The sequence below is a fragment of the Pangasianodon hypophthalmus genome, chromosome 10, assembly GCF_027358585.1.
Source record: "Pangasianodon hypophthalmus isolate fPanHyp1 chromosome 10, fPanHyp1.pri, whole genome shotgun sequence".
Classification (NCBI taxonomy): domain Eukaryota; kingdom Metazoa; phylum Chordata; class Actinopteri; order Siluriformes; family Pangasiidae; genus Pangasianodon; species Pangasianodon hypophthalmus.
Window position 1 is genome coordinate 18,686,331 of NC_069719.1, and position 22,472 is coordinate 18,708,802.

Consider the following 22,472-nt stretch of genomic DNA (forward strand, 5'->3'; position numbering starts at 1 on the left):
TATATAACTCAAATGTTAGAACATAAATAACATCAAGCTAATGGGTAGTATTCCAAATTGCATGGACGGAGAGCCTTCTTAGCTATAGAAATGTGCTTATTGGTGCTAGATTAGCATATCTCTTAATCCTAATGGGAGATAGCAAAAATAATCCTTGATTCTTATTTAATACAATAGCAAAGTTAACTAGGACCAAGACCACCATGTACTTGTAATGACTTTATGAATTTTTTCAATGACAAAATTGAAAATATTAGGCACAAAAATTCAGAGTATTAATATAAAGCCGTACAATTTGAAACCTCCTATGTAGAAAACAATATAACCATGTCAGTGGAACCATTAATCAAAAACCCTTGATCAAAAAACCTGCCCTCAACTCTTGTCAGCTGTCTAAAAATAGGGTGTAGCTCAGCAGTTATGCTCATACTTGCATAGGAATAACATTCATGAAATCTTTCAGTCAGGATTTAGGCCTCATCACATTACTGAGACAACAGTGGTTAAAGTGGTAAATGAACTACTACTGGCCTCCAAGCAGGGTTGTGTCTCCTTGCTTGTGTTGCTTGATCTTAGTGCAGCTCTTGATATCACTGATCATAATATTCTTCTAGATAGACTAGAAAATGATGTTGGAGTTAAACGAACAGCTCTCACCTGGATCAGGTCTTATTTGACTGATCACTATCAGTTTGTAGATGCTCCAGATTGCAAATGGTAACATCTCTATGCATACTAAAGTACAGTTTGGTGTTCCACAAGGTTCTGTTCTAGGCCACTGCTCTTTTCTCTATATATGCTACCTCTAGGTACAATTATTTGTAAACATTGTATTAGCTTCCTCTGCTATGCTGATGACACACAGCTACATGTTTCAGCAAAGCCAGATGAAATACACCAGCTTAACAAAGTTGAGGAATGTGTGAAGGACATTAGACACTGGATCCTGAATAACTACCTCCTACTTAATTCTGACAAGACAGAAGTACTTCTACCAGGACCACAGGCAGCTAGAAGCAAGCATTGTGATTACATAATAACTCTGGATGGCCTTCAGTTACATCATGTGCAGCAGTAAAAGACCTTGGTATGATTATTGACTCCAGTATCTCATTTGAAGCTCATGTAGATAATACTACTAGGATAGCCTTCCTTCATTTCAGAAATATTGCCAAGAATAGAAATATAATGTTACTACAAGATGCAGAAAAACTAGTTCATGATTTTGTCAGCTTTCGGTTGGGCTATTTTAATGCCTTGCTGTCTGGATGTTCCATTATGTGCATAAACAAGTTCCAGTTGGTCCAGAATGCAGCAGTCAGAGTCCTTACTAGAACCAGAAGATTTGACCACATTACCCACATTATCCACACTGCATTGGCTCCCATTAAAATTTGGCATTGATTATAAAATACTACTAATGACCTATAATGCACCGAATCGTCTCTTGCCGCAGTACCTGAGCGAACATTTAGTTTTTTATGATCTACTATGCCTGCTTCCATCAAAAGGTACAGGCTCTTTGTTGGTACCTAGAATAAAGAAGACTAAAGCAGCGACCGGAGCTTTTTCTTACAAAGACCCACAGTTGTGAAACAGCATTTCAATTAGTGTTAGAGAATCATCCATAGTCTTAGGCCCAATCCCAATTCTATTTTATACCCCTTCACCTACCCCTATGCCTACCCCTTCCCCTTGTCCCTTGAAACAGAGTGTCAAGGGGTAGGGGTGAAAATATTCCCCTAAGAATTGGGACACCACTACTATACCGTTACACATCATCATACGTGATCTAGGTCCTAATTCTCTCTCTCGAATTGGCAATATTTGAGAAAAAAGTTTAGCGATTTCTGATTATTGGGGGGACTAGACCCCTCAATGTCTTTGGTGGTTACAGCCCTGATCAGACATGAAAATACGTTGTGGCACTATTGTGCAGTCTGTAATTATATGACGTTAACAAACTTTAGCGATTTTTTGCAAACATTTCTTTGAATAACATCACCGTAAATATGAACACACGATTGAATGTAACATAAAACAAATGATTTATGTTCATTAAAATCTTTATTAACGTCAATAATGCTTACATTTGTGGGTCTTTTTGTTCGCTCGGGCAGCCATGTTGCCGCTGTAGCCGGTTTACGCTGAGATAATTCATAGCCTTTCGTTTGCCTTTTGTTAATAGTTTTTCTCTTAGGTAATTGCACAGATCTGGATGTCTTTTGGTAGTCTTTTTGAAGTCTTTTGGCTTGCTCAAGAGGGGCAAATCCAAGTCTATATCCAAATATCTGTAAATCTGCTTTGTGACAATGTCCATCGTTAAAAGTCCTACATAAATAAAATTGAATTGAATTGAATATATTCAGTTGCATTTGAGTGCTGGATAGCTAGCAAACAAGCATTTTAAACCATGTTTCCATCTAATTATGCATAGTATGCATAAGATTTAGCAAATTCATATAAATTTATAACACAAGAACCATGTTCCCTATACTTTGCATTATTAATCTAGGTATCTTGCTAAGAATAAAGAAAAGTGTTTATGGAATTCATGTTGTTTGGTGCTTTTCATGATGACCAGCTGTGCTTGTCTAAGCTATTTGTTTTCAGCAGGGAAAACTAAGCTTGCCTAGTCTTGTTAATGGATTTAACATACAGGTCACATAGGGCCATGCTGTAGTCTCGCTCTAGAAATCAGGTGACACAAAATCTCTCTTTATAAAATATTACAAGTAATTTATCCGAGAGGTGTGTAAATAAAACACCACATACATCCAAACAGATTTGAATTAATTTAATCATGAAAGAAGTATCAAAGTTGTTAATGGTTATAATGAGGCCTGATTTTTACATTTTATTATGCATTCTGCAACAATTGTTGTCCGTTCATAATTGCCAGTTACATGCCTAATACCGACAAGGCTACTGATTCATTCATATGTAACGTTCAATTTCAGCCTACACCTTAATGTTAAAAAAAAATTAACACTCACATTTTCTGAAACAAAATCACATTTTTACATTGTGTTACCTGCCAATCAATAGGCAAATGAAAATCTGAATGAAAAAGTCTTTAAAAAATACAGCCAACCATGTGCATGCTAAGACAGTTTTAATATATCAACTACAGTCATTAAAAACCCTGATGAGTTTCTTCTCTTTCAGTGCAAAAGAAATGAAGCATGGTTATGGCCATTAGGCAATGCAGAGAAAGTTCAGCATAGAGAAGATTAAAATAATTACATTGCATTGCTAGATTTGTGGCATTAATAAAAATTAATGTTAGTCCTGTTTAATCTAGTCTACATGGTAACAGTTTTCTCTGGGAGAGCTTTAGAAATGAATCAAATACAGCGTATTGCATAAATATTGACCTCACCCCACCCCTCCTTGAATTTTACCACATTTTGCAATGTTACAATCTGGAAATGAAATGGAATTAATTTGGATTATATGTCATACATCTACACAAAGCCCATAATAGAAGAATATTGAACTAATTCAACTACTGAATGAACTGAATGAGGCCCGTTTGCCAAAGTTGTACCACTACAAAATGCAGAAGTGGGGTGGGGGGATGGGGGGTGAATACTTAAAGAATGCACTTTAATATTCACCAGTCTTATTAACTTGCAGTGAATTAAGACACTTCATTAAGCCTTATTAGAGAATACCTTTATAAGGAGCCTAGGAACCTAACTATGAACTATTGGCTATAGTGTTGTCATTAGATTTTTAAAAAGGGTTTCACACATCATTTTGGTACAACTGGGAATTATTTTGATCACAGTGCCTTTGCCGTGTTTGGTAAAGTCATGCTGTTTCACTTCTTTAATATATACAATGTCTCTTCAAAAGAAGAGTGAAAGCTGAGATCAGTTCAGAAGGTTTTGCAACAATCATAAATTCACACTGAAATTCAATCACACAGGAGTGGTTGCAATACTTCTTGAGGCCAGACGGTGGGGTCATACACCACTGTCTGCTGTAACAGTTTCAAGGTAAATTTGTCAGCTTTGGCATCACATAATATGTATCATGTGGAGAGAAGTTTTTCATATTCATCACTCCAAGGTAAATGTGTGGGTTGAGGTTGCAAAATGTCCTCGTTATGCCCAGTGAGACAGTAAGCTTATTTTGAATGCTGGGCTCATGTTTTAGCAAATAGCAAACAATAGCTTAAACTGTCTGCTTCACGTCATTACACAGGATATGCCTTCAAATAACTGCCACTCCTTCATTTCAGTCTAATAGAAATGGGAATAGTCCCACTCCATTTCCACATACACTGTCAGTAGTTGTTTATATCACACGCCACTGCATTACACTCATGTCCTTTCCACCAGTGGACACCAAGTGGCTGTCGTCAAACAGGAAGTTAACATTGGTGACATGACTGCTGTGACCGCCATAGACATGACTAGGAGCCTGAGGAGAGAGAGAGAAAAAAACAAAAAACAAATCAAGTGAGGTATATATTTTTCTCCTCTGTATATAATGTACAAAAAGGTAATAGAACATATGCTGATTGCTTACTCTTGTTTGAGAGCAGGGGAATGAGAAAAGGTGCACTTTTCCAAAATCGTCCCCAGTGGCGAGAAGTCTCTTCTCACTGGAAGTGCACACGGCATTAATGTCTGTCCCATCAGAGCCATCTGGCCATAAGCCTGAGGGAGAGCACAAGTAAAATCACCTTACCCGAGAACTAACATTCAGCAAATGTAATCCATATTAATCCATATACAATTATACAAAAGGACATGAAACAGTGCAGGCATTTTAATGAACACATTAAGCACTTTTAGTATCATCTCCAATGAAACCTATTTCATGGATCTTTGACCAACCTTATTATTACACATTACTGCCTGAAACTCACCAAACACATGAAAGCCCAGCGTGCAGGTAAAGGTGGCCCATGGGATATCTCGAGTAGTTTCCACACTCACTACTTGTTTACACACCGAGGGTATCCCTGGACAAACAATCACATTACCCAGTGACTGACTTCTTATTCATTTCAATAATTTTAACAATTGGCATCATCCAGATGTTTTGTACATCACGTTTTGACAGACATAATGTACAAAAGACAGAGCTCATATCAGCAGATGTGTAACTCAATGCTAAACAATGACCTGTTTATGAGAATAAGGTTAAACTGGTTAATAGTAAATGTAGCTGTACTCACAGTAAAGGATCTCATAGTCTCCAGAATTGGACACCAGGTATTGAGAGTCTACAGACCAATCTAGATGAGTTATGAAACTGGAGTGACCCTACAAGAGACCACAGTGAAAATATCTTCAGTAAAACTGCTTTCTAAATTGTAATTTACAGGGAAAACATTCCACCCTGAACAACTTTAATGTCAATATTTATAATTAATATGTGATCTTCAGTGGTGTCAAAACTTTATTTTGTAATGAACTTCTGTGTTGACTTTTGTTTTACAAGTCTTTATTTTTATGGTATATTTTAATTCAACCATTCAACTACTGATAATCGTGTCATTTGGAATAAAGAGAATAGTGGAACAGCGCTTTAGTCCTTTAGTCAGTCCATCTCTCTCACTTCCTCATCTATACACTGTGCTCGAACAGATAAGTTTCCAGAGCTTCAACTTTCAAACTAATACTGCTGTCAACACTATATACAGCACTAACCAACAAATTAGCACCAAGTACAACATAAATATTTCAATATAAACATAAGATATTTAATGTATAAAAGGGTGGAGGTATCCTTTAACTCTATTATTACTGTAGCATAACGTTTGTGTGTAAAGATTAGAAGAACAAACAATGGTCAATTATGGTCATAATTTATAAGACAGCAGTTTGACACTAATTACCATTTTTAAAAAATAAATGTAAACTTGAAATGCTTTACAAAAAAGAAAAATACTGAGCAAAATCTTACTGAGCATTTTCCCACTCGACTGTACTTCTTGCCATTCTCAGCCACAGCATAAATGTAGATGTAATTGTCATGTGACCCAATGGCAAGGAAATTGCCATCTGAAAGACAAAATGTTCAATCCAGTTAAACATAAGTGTCATGTGCACTGATGCTCTGTCAATGTCCCTGCGTTTATTACTTTAAAAAAAAATAAGATGGAGAGGGAAATTAATTATAGTGGCTGTCAGAAGAACACTGACCTGGAGCAAAACGCATAACTGAGAGTTGTTCATTCCCATCCGTATGTACCGTGACTAGATCCTTAGTTTCGGTATCCAGAACAAGCCACCTGTCCATACAATTACAACAGCAGAACAGACCATGTAAAGCGCTGCATGCTGAAGAGCTTGGAGCATTTTCAAAGACTTCTATTGTTATGAGGCTATTTTTTTGATATGTTGATGACTGTTTCATGAATATTAATAGTTTCAAAAGATATCTGAACAATGAATCTAGACTAGTCCTCTGTCTGTGTATTAAATTTGCATAATAATGATGTGTTTGGGGTCTTCCATGTATTAGACTATTAGAAATTTGCCAGAACAGTAATGACATGTCAGAGACCTCATTGCTATGAAGGGACAGCCTCTCTCACCTGCCTGTCTGTGTTCCTATGGCAACGATTGCCCCAGAGGGATGGAAGCCGGCAGACTGAGCAGCATCCTATCCACATAAACACAAACACAGACCTCAGTCATACACACCAAGTTCAACCCAGACTTACATATTAATGTGAGATGCTTACTGACATTTTGGTCACTTTATATAGCTTTAAGAAAGACAGTGCATCGTGAAAATATTCTAGAAGTTCATAAAATCACTACCATGTCTTCTCTGAGATTATTACAATTTATTTTATTTATTTAGCATGTGATGCATGCTGTGGTCTCTGCTCACCTCTAATGTCTTGGTCCAAAGTGGCTGATGGGATTCGGAGTCCCACAGACTGACCAGTTTATCATGGCCACAGGTGAGGAACTGCAGCTTCAGTGGGTGCACAGCTAAGCCCCATAACTCATCAGTATGACCCTGAAAAACAGCCATAGACATAAGTTTCATCTAGTATTAAAGTTTTTGAGAAATAACAATGTTTTACAGTTTCGTTTATAGATACTGTAGAACTGCTCCTGTAATCATAAAGTACAATGATCCTCATGTTGTACATCTTTCCACCTTAATTCTGTTTGACTTTACAAACAGAACTATACAGTTCTGCATACAGCTGTGGAAGAGAAATGCTTTATAATCCCACTATCTGATGTCACCCAGAAGAGGACAGTTTCCCTTTTGAGTGCAGTTCCTCTTCGGGTTTCTTCCTCATATCATCTCAGGGAGTTTTTCCTTGCCACTTCCTTGTCACCTCTGGCGTTCATTTGGGATCTAGATCTGAATCTACATCCTGATTTCTCTAAAGCTGCAGTGTGATAATGCCTACTTGAATTCAATTGAAATATTAAGCTTAGTCGTAGATGAAAAATGTTTCATTGCAGAATATCGAGTCAAAGTTTGGGTTGTACTTACAATAATTACTATGCATTCAGGAAAGCCAGTGTTATTTTTACATAATTTAATTATATACAATTAGAATAAAATGAGGCATTTTCCACCTAGTTAAAAAGAATACTACCTTTATGCGTAATAGTGAATCACCTGTAAAAAGTAATCAGATAAAAAAGACCATGAGCTAAATAGACCTTTTCAAGTCAAAGTTTTCTATTTCTTGAGATAACTTTCAGTATTCACCTGTGTAATGGGGGTGAATTCCCCATTCAGATTGCCCAGCAAGATGTAGTTTTTGGTTGTTCCAATGAGAATAGTTTCTCCCTTTCCCTCAGCAACTGTGCGAATAGGCCCATACACTTCAGGAACCTAAGAAAAATAACACACAGTGGCAGAAAACTAATATTATTATTTATTAGCATACTGGGTGTTTTACTATATACAGGAACACTAAATATAAAAATCAGCACATCACATGCTATTTAATGTTAAATATGAAATAATCATAATTTCATAATTTCATATTGAGGTGACATAACAGTGTCTCACCTCCACCATATGAATCTTCTGGTAGTTTCCATCCCAGGAAGTGAGCTTACGGTCTTTCCCACCCGAAACCAACGTGCCGTCTCTCAACATGCACAGAGCAAACACGCTGCTTTCATGTGCACCCAGAATGGACAAACTAATGCGATTAGAGCCTTCAAGACAGACACAGAGCAGTGAACCACATTAGCAAGCATTAACCTCACTCTCTAAAAGGTCAGAAACAATGAGCATATGAGGGATCTGCTCTGCAAGGCAGCACTGATTGAAAATCCTTACTAGACATCTATAATCAAATTTTGTGGATGCAGCTGTTACACTGCTACAGTTTGCAAAGCTCAGACCAGAATGATAAGAATATAATACTAACACAAACCTGTTTATAAAATATTCATCATGTGTATATGAAATGGTTACAGAATGCATTATGTATGATCTAATATCCATCCAGGCTTTAAAATCAGCAATTCTTTAAACATTGCCACAAAAAAATTGTGTGTCTACAGTTCTACCATTGATTACTTTACCTTTGCCCCATACAAGTAGATTTCCACTGGAGTCACCAGTGATAGCATCACCATTTTCTGAAAAAGTCACACACAGGACAAACTTGGGCTTCTCTTGTTTCTGCAAGAAACATAAATATGGCTTGGTATTACTTACAAAGTAACTGTCTATGCAGCCTACCCCCAAAAATATACTGTAATCTGTAAATTTACCTCAAACAAACCCTGTTTCTTTAGAAAGGAGCCTTTTTCTAGTGACCAAAAGCAAAGGTGGGACTTCCCACATGTTACAATTATGTTTGCATCTGTTGGATGGAAATCAGCAGCAAAAATGGACTCATTGGAACACTGTAATAAGAGTGCAGAAAAACAGTGATTAACATTGGATTTGGAAACTAGCATTGGAAAAAGAGAAATAAACTGTTAACAACATTTTTTTAATTCACATACAAGACTAAAAACATTCCTCTTCTAAAAATCATAATATTTGTAACAGAGGACTGATCTAGCTCCAATATGGCCCCAATGCTTTATACATGACAGTACTAATGGTCAGATTTGAAGTTCGACAACTTGCTCAAAGTGGTTATTTAAAATGTTGACGTGTCCCAAAATTACATACCTTAACTTCAGCAAGTCTCTCTTCTCGCTGCCAATCCCATACTGAAAGGACATGATCGTTGGAGTCATCTACTACACACAGCCAGCTGCCCCCATTCTAAATGGTTAAAATATAGACATAAATACAGTTATAAGTACAATGCTCTGTCATTGATGGAGAGTGTAACAATAGTAGGCTCTTTAATCTGAAAACCCGAAAACAACCTTTTCCTATCAGAAATATTAAAATACAGTATGGTAAATGGATAAGTTGTTGAAACAGACACAAGTATAATAGTACACCTTTAATGTCATATAAAGCCATTCTGAAATGCAATGTGCAGAAATTGTCTCTTACCGACTTTGAGAAGGAGAGGCACACAAGAGCCCTGTCGAAAAAGCCAGTTCCAAGAACATGCAGTGTGTTTAGACTCACAGAGTCCCAAACACGGACATGAGGAGCTATCTGCTGCAAAAAAAAAAAAACCAAAACAGTTAGAATTATTATCACTGAGATAATATAACAGACTACACATCAAACAGTAAAATATAGAATTAAGTTTAAACTGAATCTGAAAATTGGCTTTCTTGTGCTTTTTACTTCAGCTAGGTAGAGGAAGGTGTTTCACAATGTCTAATATAATGGGGTGCAGAAATGGAAAAGGGTCAGTGACAAGATGCCCAGAGGCACAGTAATACTATAACAAAGGCAAGGCTTCACCAAAAAAAAAAAAAAAGACAAGTACAGATAGATATAAATACATTACAGAGGTAAGATCCATGAGTAGCTGGGGCTTGTGGTTGGTCGACTGCCTAGACAGTGCACTGAAAAGCCCAGTCAGGATTAAGGATAGACTGGCATATACATAGTCCACTAAACACTGTCACAAATGCTGAGACACCAAATACAATTTTGAAAACCAAACATTCCACAATCTCCAATCCTTTAGCAGCTGTCAGTGAGTTCTTAGAAACATCCTGACTTCCTTCTTAGTGTGTTACACTTGGCCTTTGGATTGTGTATGGTATTGGAGGTAAGGCTCACTGATTCTCAAGGAAAGCTTTCTACATGCTTACATGGAAATTGGGACTACATCTGAAAGGCCATGATGGCAGAAAACCTCAAATAAAATATCTCTCCAACATGGAATGTATTCAGGAGTGTAGTTATTGGTATGAGATTTCACACCTTGGAGAAATTATCCAATACCACAAAGACACTGGTATATCCTTTTCAGTGGGGTTTGTTGTTGGCGTTGACATTTGGGTAAAGAAAGTGGATGTGGGGACTTAGTGCATGTGCTGCACAACTGAATATTTCTTAATGCATCTTCAGCTAAGGTGGGCCATTCTTCAGCAATGAGGGAGAGCAGTGGCTACTAGACTGTTATGTTTCTTAAACCAGTGATAAAAGTGAACTGATAAAACACATTGTTTGCATTAAGGTCATGCTACCACCACAGAAACCATTTTGCCCTTCATTTTAACCGCCTCAACACTAAACACACACACAAGGATAGAGATACCGCTCTGGTGGAAGGGACATTTCTAAACTTATAACTGATTATTTTGCAAACATTTCAAAACCATATGAATATACTGTATTTAGTATGGTCTTCCAGATTATTTGGTTGGATGAAATCATCTGTAAATATAGCCATGTATACAGCAACTTGCAGAACACATCATTAATGAATGCCTGAAAAATGAAAGGTGCATTAGCTAGCCTTAAAGGCATTACCAGATATTCTTAGTGTCCTGTAATAGTACTAAAAAAGAGGTTTTCCACTGATGCCCTCTTGGATACATTTAGGATTACATGCACTACAAAGGTTTAAATTTGTAAAATACTTCAGCACGAATCTGTGGGTGCAGTGGGCTAAAGTGAGTGTGTTGAAAATGATTTACAAAGAATAATTATGTGAATTATGACATGCGCAAAGCCAGGGGATGAAACAATAAGTTAAAAAAAAAAAGGATTTTGCGTGCATTAAATGTTTCCCACCGTGGAAAGTTTGGATATCAGGTATGGATATCAGAGACTCCTGGAAAAGTAAAGTGAAGTTGAAACTCAAGTTCAAAATACAATATGAATAAAAGAGTGTAGACATGAGTGTGCATTATGTTAATAAGGAAAATGTGAAAACATTTTTAAAGGCTCTGCTGAAATGCTGTTGGCATCTGATAAGTAAATCACAAAATACACCATCCTTTATTTTGCACCTCCAGGACGAAACACCCCAGATTGATTTTTCATTAAGCTAAATGCACGATACATGTGTTATTATGCAAACAAACCTTTAGTAAATGTTCCATGACTGCTGGAACAAATGAAAGTAGAAAGGTCAAAACTAGCATACTCACTATTATAGGCAAAAACCAAAGCAACATGACAAGAAGGGGAAAAGGAAACATTACAGTGATGGGAAATAAATATTTGGACACTTTTGTTTTTTAATTATATAATATAATTCCTGTGTATATATTTGGGTCCATATTCTGGACCCAGTATTTGGACAGTGACACAATTTTTTGTCATTTTGCCTCTGTCACCATCACAATGGATCTGAAATGAAGCAATCAAGATGTCATTGTAGTGTCAGCATTTGCTGATGTCCATGGGTTTCAGACTTCATGCAGTCATTGACTGCAAAGGATTTGCTTCCAAGTATTAAAAATAATCCTAATATTTATAATTATGTTAGTTTGTCCAATTACTTTTGAGCCTGCGATAGTGGAGGGACTATGTAAAAAATGGCTGGAATTCCTAAGAGTTTAATGCAATATTTTTGTTAAACTCCTTGAATTAAAGCCAAAATTCTACACTTCAATCACATCTTGATTACTTCACTTCAAATCCATTGTGGTGTACAGAGGCAAAATTATGAAAATTGTGTCACTGTCCAAATACTAATGTACTCAACTGTATATCCACTCCAAATTTACACGTCTTTTGTGTTTGTACTTATAAACATGACCCAAAAAAGTATATACTAATAAGCATAACCAAAGATATTCTCTAAAAAAACAAAACTGATAGGGAAAAGTTTTCAGACAATGAAAATTACCAACACTAGTACTTTGTTGCAAAGCAGTTGCAACAAAATTCTAATGTACATTAGCAATTACAGCTTAGAGACATCTATAGTAAGAAGTAATTAGGTTTTTACAGCATTGTGGCTGAATTTTGGCTCATTCCTCTTGGCAAATCGTCTTTAATTCCCCAAGGTTACGAGGGTCCCTTTGATGGACTCACAATTTCAAAATCTTCCATAAAGTTTCAATGGGATTCAAGTCAGCAGATTAGCTAGGCCATACAAGGCCTTCTTGAGTTATTTTGGCTGTATATTTGGGGTCATTGAAATGTCCATCATCTCCCCAAATTCACTTTCTTTGCTAAGATTAAATTCTGCTCTAATATGTCCCATAAATCACTCCATTCATGGTTCCTTCAATAATGTGTAATGCCGCAGTACCATTTGCAGAGAAGCAGCCCCATATCATGATCATACTCTGTACTTGACGAGCTGAATTATTGCCAAAGAGTTCTATTTTTGTTTCGTCTGACCAGTATATGTTTTTCCAAAAGAGGTCTGATTTGTTGAAATGTTTTTAAACACAGAAGACTATCAGGTTATCCTGCAATTCTTTTCGAGTGATTGCTGGCTTCTCTTTTACCTTCTGTATCATTGTGAAATCTTGCATGTCTGGGGACCATTAGTTGTGGTTCCATGAACTTTCCACCTGAATATTATCGAACCAATCGTACTGACAGAGATTTTTAAGGTCTTTGCTATGGCTATGAAGCATTTACCATTCCAGTTTCATAATGTTGTCCATGAGAAAGGAGGCACCTTCAACTTCACCATGATCGCTTCTTGTTGCAGGAAATCTTCCCAGCCAAAGGTTTGTGGACACCTGACAATAACACCCACATATGTCTTTGAACATCCTATTCCAGATTTTGTTTCCCTCTGCTGTCTCGAGCTCTTCCACTCCAACCTTGGCAAACCATGTCTTTATAGACCTTGCTTTGTGCACAGAGGCATTTTCATGCCTGAACAGGTTCACCACGGTTCCATCCCTTAGTTCCAGTGAAGGGAAATTCTAGACAATTTTGTGCTTCCAACTTTGTGGCAACAAGTTGGGGAAGACCCACACATGGGTGTGATGGTCAGGCGTACACAAACTTTTGTCCATATAGTCTATCTTTGTTTTATGCTTATGAATACATACTTTTTGGTGTATATTTATAAGTACCATGTCAAGACATTATGTGTGCAAATTTGACGTTGATATATGCACTGTATATTAAACCACAAAAAAAAGTGTCTGAATACTTATTTCCCCTCACTGTAAACACTGAGAGAATGTGCATACAAATAAAAGGCCAAGTAAAGAATAACTCTGTAAGACTTTGTTAAGACAAGCATAAAATGGTAGGGGTTTACAAACTGAAGGATAAGCAGTCTTAAAAAACATGGTCAGAATAAAGAATGGACTAGAATGTGACAATATTCCAACGAGTCTCAAGAAAACGATGTGCTGTATCCATTTGATTTTGCTACATAGAAGTACAAATTTGTTCAGTACACCCATTGTATGATGTATAGTTTTAGTTGGATGCTACACTGTCTGCATTGGGGGAAGGTGAATATATTCCATAACATTTGGTATGTGATTTTCGTACATTATATTTACACTTTTTTATTTAAAAAGAAAGCTTACAGTAAATTAAACATCAAATGTTATTCATGGCTTGTGGTTCTAGCAGAAATGCACTTGAGGCAATGATTCAATGATCATTCAATGACAGGTTTAATTGTGCCCATCCTTCAAGTCAACTCAGTGTCAGAGTCTGTGATGGTATGTACTGTCTTACTTTGCCATCCGAGGAGGTTCCAGCCACTTGTCCTGTTGCTATGGTGATTTTATCAGGATGGACAGCTAGGCTTCAGGGAGCAAGAAGGAGACCAAAAGGACAGTAGTTATTAACAGTGCTGAACAAGAATGAAAAGTACATCACAAGGACTGCTACAACAGTCATGATATAAGGATTCGATATCTTCGTTGGACATTTATTTTTGCATTATATATAAATCAAGTTCATCTTATAGAAAGTAAAGTATTAGTTGCCATATTCACTGTGGCCCCTTTTGACGATCTGTAATAAACAAGATACAAATCACTTTACACAGTTCTACGCAGTATATATTTACTAGTGCACAGTGATAGTAAGTTACAAAAAAGATCTTCAAAGTACCCTGTTAGGCAGAGCTGAGCAAAAATATACTCATTATTATTAGAAACCCAGTCTAAGTAAATACTGCTACAATGTGTACTTGCCCTGTGTTATCACACAAAAGAGAACAGGATGTGGATAAATGTTGTTTACCGTACCAATTCAAACAAATCACAATGAAACCTGGTTTCACTTAGTGTTACAACACCAATCTGGGCAATAGTGACAATAAACTGCTCAGCTGATTAAAAAAAAAGGCATTGCTGAGCTGTTCTTTAATGTGAAAATCATAGTGCAGTCAACACTGCCACATTTTCTTACAAGGTTAAGAGTCGACATTTTTTTTCATTTAACTCATATTAATATTTTTGCATACTATTAATATAACATATCTTGGAAAGGTAGATGGAGTTGCACTGATGATTGAATGCCATCCAGAGGTATAGGTTTTGTTCTTACCATTTGATGTCATCAGTATGCCCAGTGTAGTGTCTCTGCAACTGCTCATCTACGTTGTACAACACCACCACAGAGGCAATAAAATAAACCGTCTCTCCAGTGGGGAGCAGGTAGAGATTGGATCGACAGTCACGGCCCCGGTAGCCATAGCTAACGTTTGGTTAAGAACAAAAGCAAAGCTATGTGAAATTAGGCTGTTAGATACTAATTTGGCTTTGCCGAGAAGTGATCAGTTTAAGAGATTGATATTTGCTCACATTCGCTTTACAATTCATAGCTCACTTTTTTTGGTTTCCAAGAAAGCTCTGACACTGACAGATTACCCAATGTCAATATGTGAAGCTAAATCCACAAGGTAATCACAGAGTTTCTAGAGACATCTCTCTAAAAGTGTATAATCCATTATGTTGTGAAGTGCCTGATGAATCATGAGCAGGAAAAGACCAGACCTGCAGCAGCTCTGACAGTCTCCAGCAATGAAGATTAAAAGCCAGCTGTAACCCACACACTAAAAACTAGATTACTTGGTCTTCCATGTAGATATTACAAGTAAGAAAATTACAAAATAGTAAATCATGTTAAAAGATCATTGCTTCTCATTCTTTGATGTACAAGTAATCCCAGAACACAAGTTGATTTCCCCTTTAGGCTTTTCATGACCTCCATACTGAAACAGAGATGCATTATGCATAGATGAGTCAAGATTATAATATGCCTCCAAACTATAATGATTTGGAAATCAGAGCAACTGCAGGTGGTGAAACTTTTTATATCTCTTATGAAAATAGATTTCCACTTGTACAAGATTAGGACTACAAAGACACTTCTGTTGAAGATTACATATTTTGGCAAAAGCAATTGAAATCCTTTAATTTCTCTGACATACTAAATACATTAGAACACAACATTCTTTGCTATTCATAAAAGCAGCCAAAGGAACAGAGTATCCATTTCACAGCTAATTATGCAAACAAAATACATTCTTGAAGAATTCATTTTCTGTTTCTTGGTTTTGAATAAGAAGAGCTGGTCCTAGCATCTTTCTTAAGAGGAGTGTGTAGCTGTACTTTTCTAGAAAAGAATGAATATTTCCACTTGGTCAAGACACCAGTTCCCTTGGCTGTACTCAAAAGATGAATATTTCAGTAAATGCACAATGAAAAACTCACATTATGTTGTATATAGTATAATTGTATATATTAAAATATACTATATCTAAAATATATTTTAATATAATCAAATGAAGTTATGAAATAACTATAGTTTGGGAGAAAGACCATGCCTGAAGCTCCAACTTCTTATTAGTTAACTTCCTATAAATTCCCATCTCTCCCATTCTCTGTTCATGATAGAGATTCTGCACCACCATCTAGTCTCTTCTGAACTCTTACCCAAGAATCTATGCTGGCTGTCCAGCACAAAGCAGAAGGTATACAGAACTCCAGCACAAGTTCTCAGACTTCTCTCCCCATTACAGTTCCACAATATCTCTTCATGTCATTTATTTGAGGGCATAGTCTGCACTCACGAAGTGCAACATGTGTCAGTAGATAACCCCATTATTCATTGTTTAGGCCTTGTTAACTTATTCATTCATTCATTCATTCATCCATCCATCCATCCATTTTAACTGTTCTATCCTGGTCAGGGTCACAGCGTATCCGGAGCCTGTCCCAGGAACACTGGGTGTTATATGGGATTACAACCTGAAATGGGAAGCCAGTTCATCACAGGGAACCATGCACACACGCATTCACACACTCTTTCACTCATTCCTGGCATGTTGTTGGGACGTAGGAGGAGAAACCAGAAAAAACGTGAAAACATGCACAGAAGTTCATGCATTTGTAACCTACCATCATGTAATATTATTCTAGTGAGTCAAAATGAGTCTACTCATCTGAACAAACGAACAGTTACAGACAAGCTGCAGGTGAGAACAAACAGATTAATAACCATTCACTGTACATGTTCACATCATAGGCAGCGGTGATACAAAAGGATACACCCAGTCTAGCTTCAGTTTCTTAGGAGGCAGATCGGCTTTTGCTTCGAGACAGTATGTATCCACCAGCTCTTTTGGCATGTACATGGTGATGGGTCTTCCTTTCAAATACATTTTGACATACCCTTCATCTAAAAAAAGCAACATATTTTCAGAACAACAAATTATCTAACATTGTGAGACCTTAGTATTATAAGGTTCTATCTCTCATTCATTCGTAACTTAGATAGAACCTTATAATACTACGGTCACAACTGCACTGGGAGGCTGTATTTATGTAAAGATATGGATTAAGATTTCTATAAAATGTCAGTGATATATTTGCTTTAGTAACCAATGTAAATGTTAAGTGAGGTTACAACAAATGAATGGAAAGCAATTGTTTAAAGAAAATGGAAAAAGAAAATTATTTTCAATACATTTTATTATTTCTCTATTATGCATGTTTTATTATGTGTTTTTAATGGACAATGAATAAACAAAAAGAAATAAGTGCAGTTTCTTGGATTGACAGCTTAATAGGTGCAAATGTAAATAGTACAAATTTAAAGAAAGCAGATATGCAAGCAAAGCAGAGAGTAGTAGGTCAAAAACAGATGTTAAAAAACTGATCAACATTTAACAGACAAAAGAAAAGTGTCAAAATGGCAAGTAACATGCAGAAAGACAGACAAAACAGCTCAACAGAAAACCACCAAAAACAAACAAGAAAAAAAGCAAAGAATGAGAGAAGATTAAAAAAAAATCAGAGCTGTTGTTTATAACCACTGACCACTACTTCCATAATCAGTGCTATATCTGAGATCAGTAGCAGATTTGAAAGTACTGGCTGGGGGATTTGATGGGGCTCCTATAACTTGGTGTGTCTAATGGAGAGTCGGTGGAATGAGAAGGACACTTCTTCCTTGGGAGGGTAAACGGTACAACCAGTCTGCCCCTGAACCGAGTTGCCTTGCTGGAAGAGATCTTGGCCTCGGGGGAAATGTGTGTAGAGCGCAAGGGCACAGCTGATTTGCAGGGCTCAGTGGACGTGGTCCTTATAGCTGGATGGTGCAGATAGATCTGCACGGTCACTAGGTGAAGTGATGGGATTGGGGAAATGGCAGAGAAGTTGGATGGAGTATAAAAATAAAAAAAATTATCTTCTGCATCCTCTGACATGACCACATTCAACACAATAGGACCTCTACAAAATGAACTACTGGATCACAAACCAGTGTGGGAAAGGGGCATTTGGCAACTGAGTATTTAATTTGAGCATCATTTTTCTTGTGAAGGGTAATGTAGGGCAAGCAGACACATCACTAACATGGTGACTCATCCACAGACGTAGACAAAACTCTCACTGCATCTAAATCTGCTACTCACATGACAAGAAGATTGCCCAAGAATATTCAGAGGCATTTCATATGGTTAAAAAAAGAATTAAGGCCTCTAAAAGATTGATAAAACAATTAGAGGTGCGTGGAGTGAAAGCAGCTCTACTCTTATTGCCAGCAAGCCTTTGAATGAGCTGCTGGGTAACTGCAGGAGAATGTGGGTTCCTGTGGTGCATGTGAAAAATAGGCATTGAGGGCTGTGAGCAAACACACAGTGTGCCTCTAGCAGGTTAACAGGCAATCAACCACAGGCTGTCAACACTCTCGATGCATGTTAGGGAGAGTGCTCATTAGTCGATTGGGAAGAATTGCACTTTGGGGGTCTCTTACACACACATCCATCAGATCAACCCGTGCCTTTACACCAAATATGGATCTGGTGCATTCTGTGCCATTCTAAGCTAGGCCAGGCTGCTCTGAGACGGTCTATGGAGGAGCATGTATAATTAAAAAAAAGGACTGCTAAATTACCCCATTGGATTAAAATCCAGCCTGTGGCCTCATTTCCTAGAGCAATGTTTCTTAATCCTTGCAGTAATGTAACCAAGCACTGCACTGTTTTGTGATTTTCTGGATTCAGCACACCTTATCAAATTATTGAACTTTTCAATGGTTTAACTTCATATGATAAAGTTATAAGAATAAACAGTGTAGTGTGAAGCTACTCCTTTAGAATCACTGGGAAGCTCACTCCAGTATCTTTATTGTACATTCATTCGTGCTCTACTGTACCTTTCCTTGTAGCTGGTGTGGTACCCTTAAGAGTACATCTTTTGTGCATACAGTGCACCTTTAAAGCTTTACGGTTAAAAGTCATTACGGTCCAACTATGAATCTTAAATTATTTTGAAGGTATATTATACCTTATATCCATATTTCCAGGTGAAAGATGCATATCAAAGGTAGAAAAGGCCATCCCAGCAACACAGAAAGGTACAGTTTAGTACCCTTTTTTTCTGAGACTGTACTCAGAGCAGGAGTTCATAATGGATGTCTTCCAGCTTAAGGATGACACAGTGCCCATAGAGCCATTTGGGTAAGTGAGGGTTGATGATCAGAGCCTACCTTTGCAGTGTGTCACCCGCCGCATCCCTTAGTGAGTGTACACAGACAGAGACAGAGACTGTGTGAGAAGGCTCTTTACAAAGGGAGAAAGAGAGAGAGATCCTGGCTCACTGGCTCCTAGACCTTTCTTAATTACTCTACAAGGCCCTTCGGGGAGACATCTCTCTGGACCTGTGCTCTAGATAACAAATCACTTATGTTAATGTGCTGTTTTGTTAATTTACTTAACATCTGGAGTGGTTGGTGTGATGACTTCAATTAATCAGGGATTAACCAACATGGACAAACATAAGATACATGCCATGTGAGGTCTAAGGTCCCAGATAGTGTAGTTCAGTATTATGTAAAGTAGACTGGATTTAAAAGAGTGGTAGGTGTATATATTAAATCAAATTATTGTGATGATCACACTTTATACCTTTGGTGCCTTATGAGGTTTTGTGTGCTGCCTTCAAATCTAAGGTAATGCAATAAAATAAACAGTAAATGATATACGCTTGTAATGTGAATGACATACTGTATGTGTATTACATTACTGCTTGTAAAAAGCAGATAACCATTGACATTCTGCTTAAAGTAAATTAATCTGCAAAGAATAAAACTATGTAAACAAAAGCACAATCACGTTAGCAAAACAAAGAGAAAGTATACTGTAGTTAAATGATGGGTGAAATGGGTTACTGATGATAGATGTGGTTGTGATTAGCTGATTGGATGAAATGCGTCATACCCCAACATACACAGAAACAAATTGTCACCAAGGTTTTTATGAGCTGAGATCAGAGGAGGCAAGCCCATGCATTTGAAATGATATTTCCTTTAGACTTGTTTTCCTTGTCTTAAAATGGAAGAGATTAGGGATATACTGTAACCCAATATAATATTTGAAATGCACAAATGCTGATGTGTTCTTTTTTTCAGGCAAGAGGACTGCGAACCAATAGGGCATAAAAGAAAAATCGTACAAGTGGGAGGTTTTTACTTCCACGTGGTTGCAAGCGAATGGTCAGATATGAAGCTTGCCTGACAAACATAGACCATGTTCAGTCATTTGTCCTTAGTAACTGTCTGCTTAGGGTCATGGTGGTTTAAAATAAGCTACTAGTTTGTTTATATTTGGGAAATAGAACCAACTAAATTGGTTAGCAAATATTTTACACAGGTACAAACAAAAAGAATTTTTTGAAAATTGGATCTCTGTAACGTTAACCATGGCATGGTGGTTGGTGCCAGATGGGCTGGTTTGAGTATGTCAGAAACTGCTGATCTCCTGGGATCTTCACACACAACAGCCTCTAGAAACTCTAGTGAATGGTGAGAAAAAACAAAAAACATTCTGTGAGCAGAGGGTCTGCAGGCTGAAGCACCTTGATGATGAGAGAGATCAGAGGAGAATGACCAGACTTGTCTGAGCTGACAAGGAAGTCTACAGTAACTCAAATAAGCACTTTTTACAACCATGGTGAGCAGAAAAGCATCTCATAATGCACAACACATCAAAGCTTGAGGTGGATGGGCTACAACAGCAGAAGCCCACCTAAGGGTTTGATTTGTTGTGCATTATGAAATGCTTTTCTGCTCACCACAATTGTAAAGAGTGATTATATGAGTTACTGTATCCTTCCTGGCAGCTTGAACCAATCTGGCTATTTTCCTCTGACCTCTCCTATCAACAATTCATTTCCACTCACAGAACTGTTTCTCACTCAATGTTTTTTTGTTTTCACACAATTCTGTGTAAACTCTAGAGACTGCTGTGTGTGAAAATCCCAGGAGATCAGCAGTTTCTGAACTACTCAAACCAGCCTGTCTGGCATCAACATGCATGTCACAGAGTCACAGAGATCACATTTTTTCCGCATTCTGATGTTTGAGGTGCATATTAACTGAAGCTCTTGACCTCAATGTGCATGATTTTATGCATTGTGCAACTGCTACCTGATTGGCTGATTGGATAACTGCATAAATGAGCAGGTGTACAGATGCTCCTATTAAAGTGGACAGTGAGTGTATAGATACATATACAATGAATTTCTTGCCACAGCCAGTAGTAATCAAACAACCGTATGGAGTTGTTCGTGCAACTATGACGTCTCCAGTCGTGGTTCATAATTTTAAAACGTTGCATGATAGTGAATAACACTGCAGCATGTGTCACTTACCAGCACTGAACACAGGCTCCCTCTGTTTGCTGCAAGGTGTGAGAGAGAAAAAAGCATATAATCCAAATAAAGTGCATGTACCTGTGAGTGCAGTGTTAAATTAACCAGAGAGTGATATTTATATCAGCACTGTAAAATTAGATAAGTTTAATATATTCATAACTGGGGGGTTACTGTGTCTTTATTTTTAGTAGTTATGCTCCTTTTCTAAGTAACAGGCTTAGTAAATATACAGCAGTTCTGATAGTAACTATGTACCAGTAATGGAAAATATGTACTGTGTTTAGTAAGGGTCAGAGGTTGCTATACCTCTCACTGGCTCTCTTGCCACTTGAGTTGCTTCCAGTTGAGGCGGTGCGTGTGCGGTTGCTCTTGGCTTCACCTCCAACCTCTTTCCTACTGCTAGGACCTACTTGCTCTGACGAGCTTGTTCTTTTCACAGTGCTGAAAAAATAAAAAGGATGGTCATTAGTCCCATTTTGAATCAGTTATAGGCTGTGTAATGGGTAAAGGTAAAAACGGATAGATAAACTCACCCATTCTCTAATTACACACTAAAAATGGATTCAATTTAGAATGCATGCAACATGCTTTCTAACTGATACACGGGTGGACAAATCATAAATTCATTAACTAATACAATGACACAATAACAGTATGTCTCAAAGTGTTTTACAGTGGTTTACAATTTTACATTTATTAATGAATGACACATTGTCCTTTTTATCCATTTATAGTTACATTTAATGTTATGGAACTTCTACAAGACATGTTAATGCCTGATATCACTTACATTATAGCAGCTACACTATATGGCCAAAAGTTTGTAGACACCTGACCATCACACCCATATGGGGGCTTTTCTCATACTGTTGCCACAAATTTGGAAGGACACAACTGTCTTTGTATGATGCAGCATTACAATTTCCCTTCAGTGGAACAAAGGGGCCAAGCCCAAACATGTTCCAGCATGACAATGCACCTGTGAACAAAGCAAGGTCCATGAAGACATGGTTTGCCAAGGTTGGTGAAGAAGGCAGGAGT

At 37.4% G+C, this 22,472-nt stretch overlaps 1 protein-coding gene across 8 annotated transcripts in view; it reads right to left on the bottom strand.

Annotated features, from left to right (window-relative positions):
- Positions 1-2,782: 2,782 nt before the first annotated feature.
- Positions 2,783-22,472, bottom strand: part of eml1 (EMAP like 1) — a 53,061-nt gene continuing 33,371 nt past the window's right edge. For 4 of the 8 annotated variants that reach the window (XM_026933849.3, XM_053237511.1, XM_053237512.1 and 1 more), the window contains 20 exons: positions 21,738-21,872; positions 21,429-21,457; positions 19,267-19,293; positions 16,824-16,953; positions 14,818-14,967; positions 13,999-14,068; positions 9,475-9,585; positions 9,139-9,234; positions 8,730-8,864; positions 8,538-8,637; positions 8,014-8,165; positions 7,708-7,833; positions 6,862-6,993; positions 6,560-6,627; positions 6,165-6,253; positions 5,926-6,023; positions 5,195-5,282; positions 4,883-4,978; positions 4,540-4,670; positions 2,783-4,431 (listed from right to left, as the gene is read on the bottom strand). In XM_026933849.3, the coding sequence (XP_026789650.2) occupies positions 4,306-4,431; positions 4,540-4,670; positions 4,883-4,978; positions 5,195-5,282; positions 5,926-6,023; positions 6,165-6,253; positions 6,560-6,627; positions 6,862-6,993; positions 7,708-7,833; positions 8,014-8,165; positions 8,538-8,637; positions 8,730-8,864; positions 9,139-9,234; positions 9,475-9,585; positions 13,999-14,068; positions 14,818-14,967; positions 16,824-16,953; positions 19,267-19,293; positions 21,429-21,457; positions 21,738-21,872 (2,089 nt within the window). In that variant the 3' untranslated portion in view covers positions 2,783-4,305. The remainder of the gene's footprint in view (positions 4,432-4,539; positions 4,671-4,882; positions 4,979-5,194; positions 5,283-5,925; positions 6,024-6,164; positions 6,254-6,559; positions 6,628-6,861; positions 6,994-7,707; positions 7,834-8,013; positions 8,166-8,537; positions 8,638-8,729; positions 8,865-9,138; positions 9,235-9,474; positions 9,586-13,998; positions 14,069-14,817; positions 14,968-16,823; positions 16,954-19,266; positions 19,294-21,428; positions 21,458-21,737; positions 21,873-22,472) is intronic. The other 4 variants (XM_026933851.3, XM_026933850.3, XM_026933852.3 and 1 more) reach the window with 2 other exon arrangements.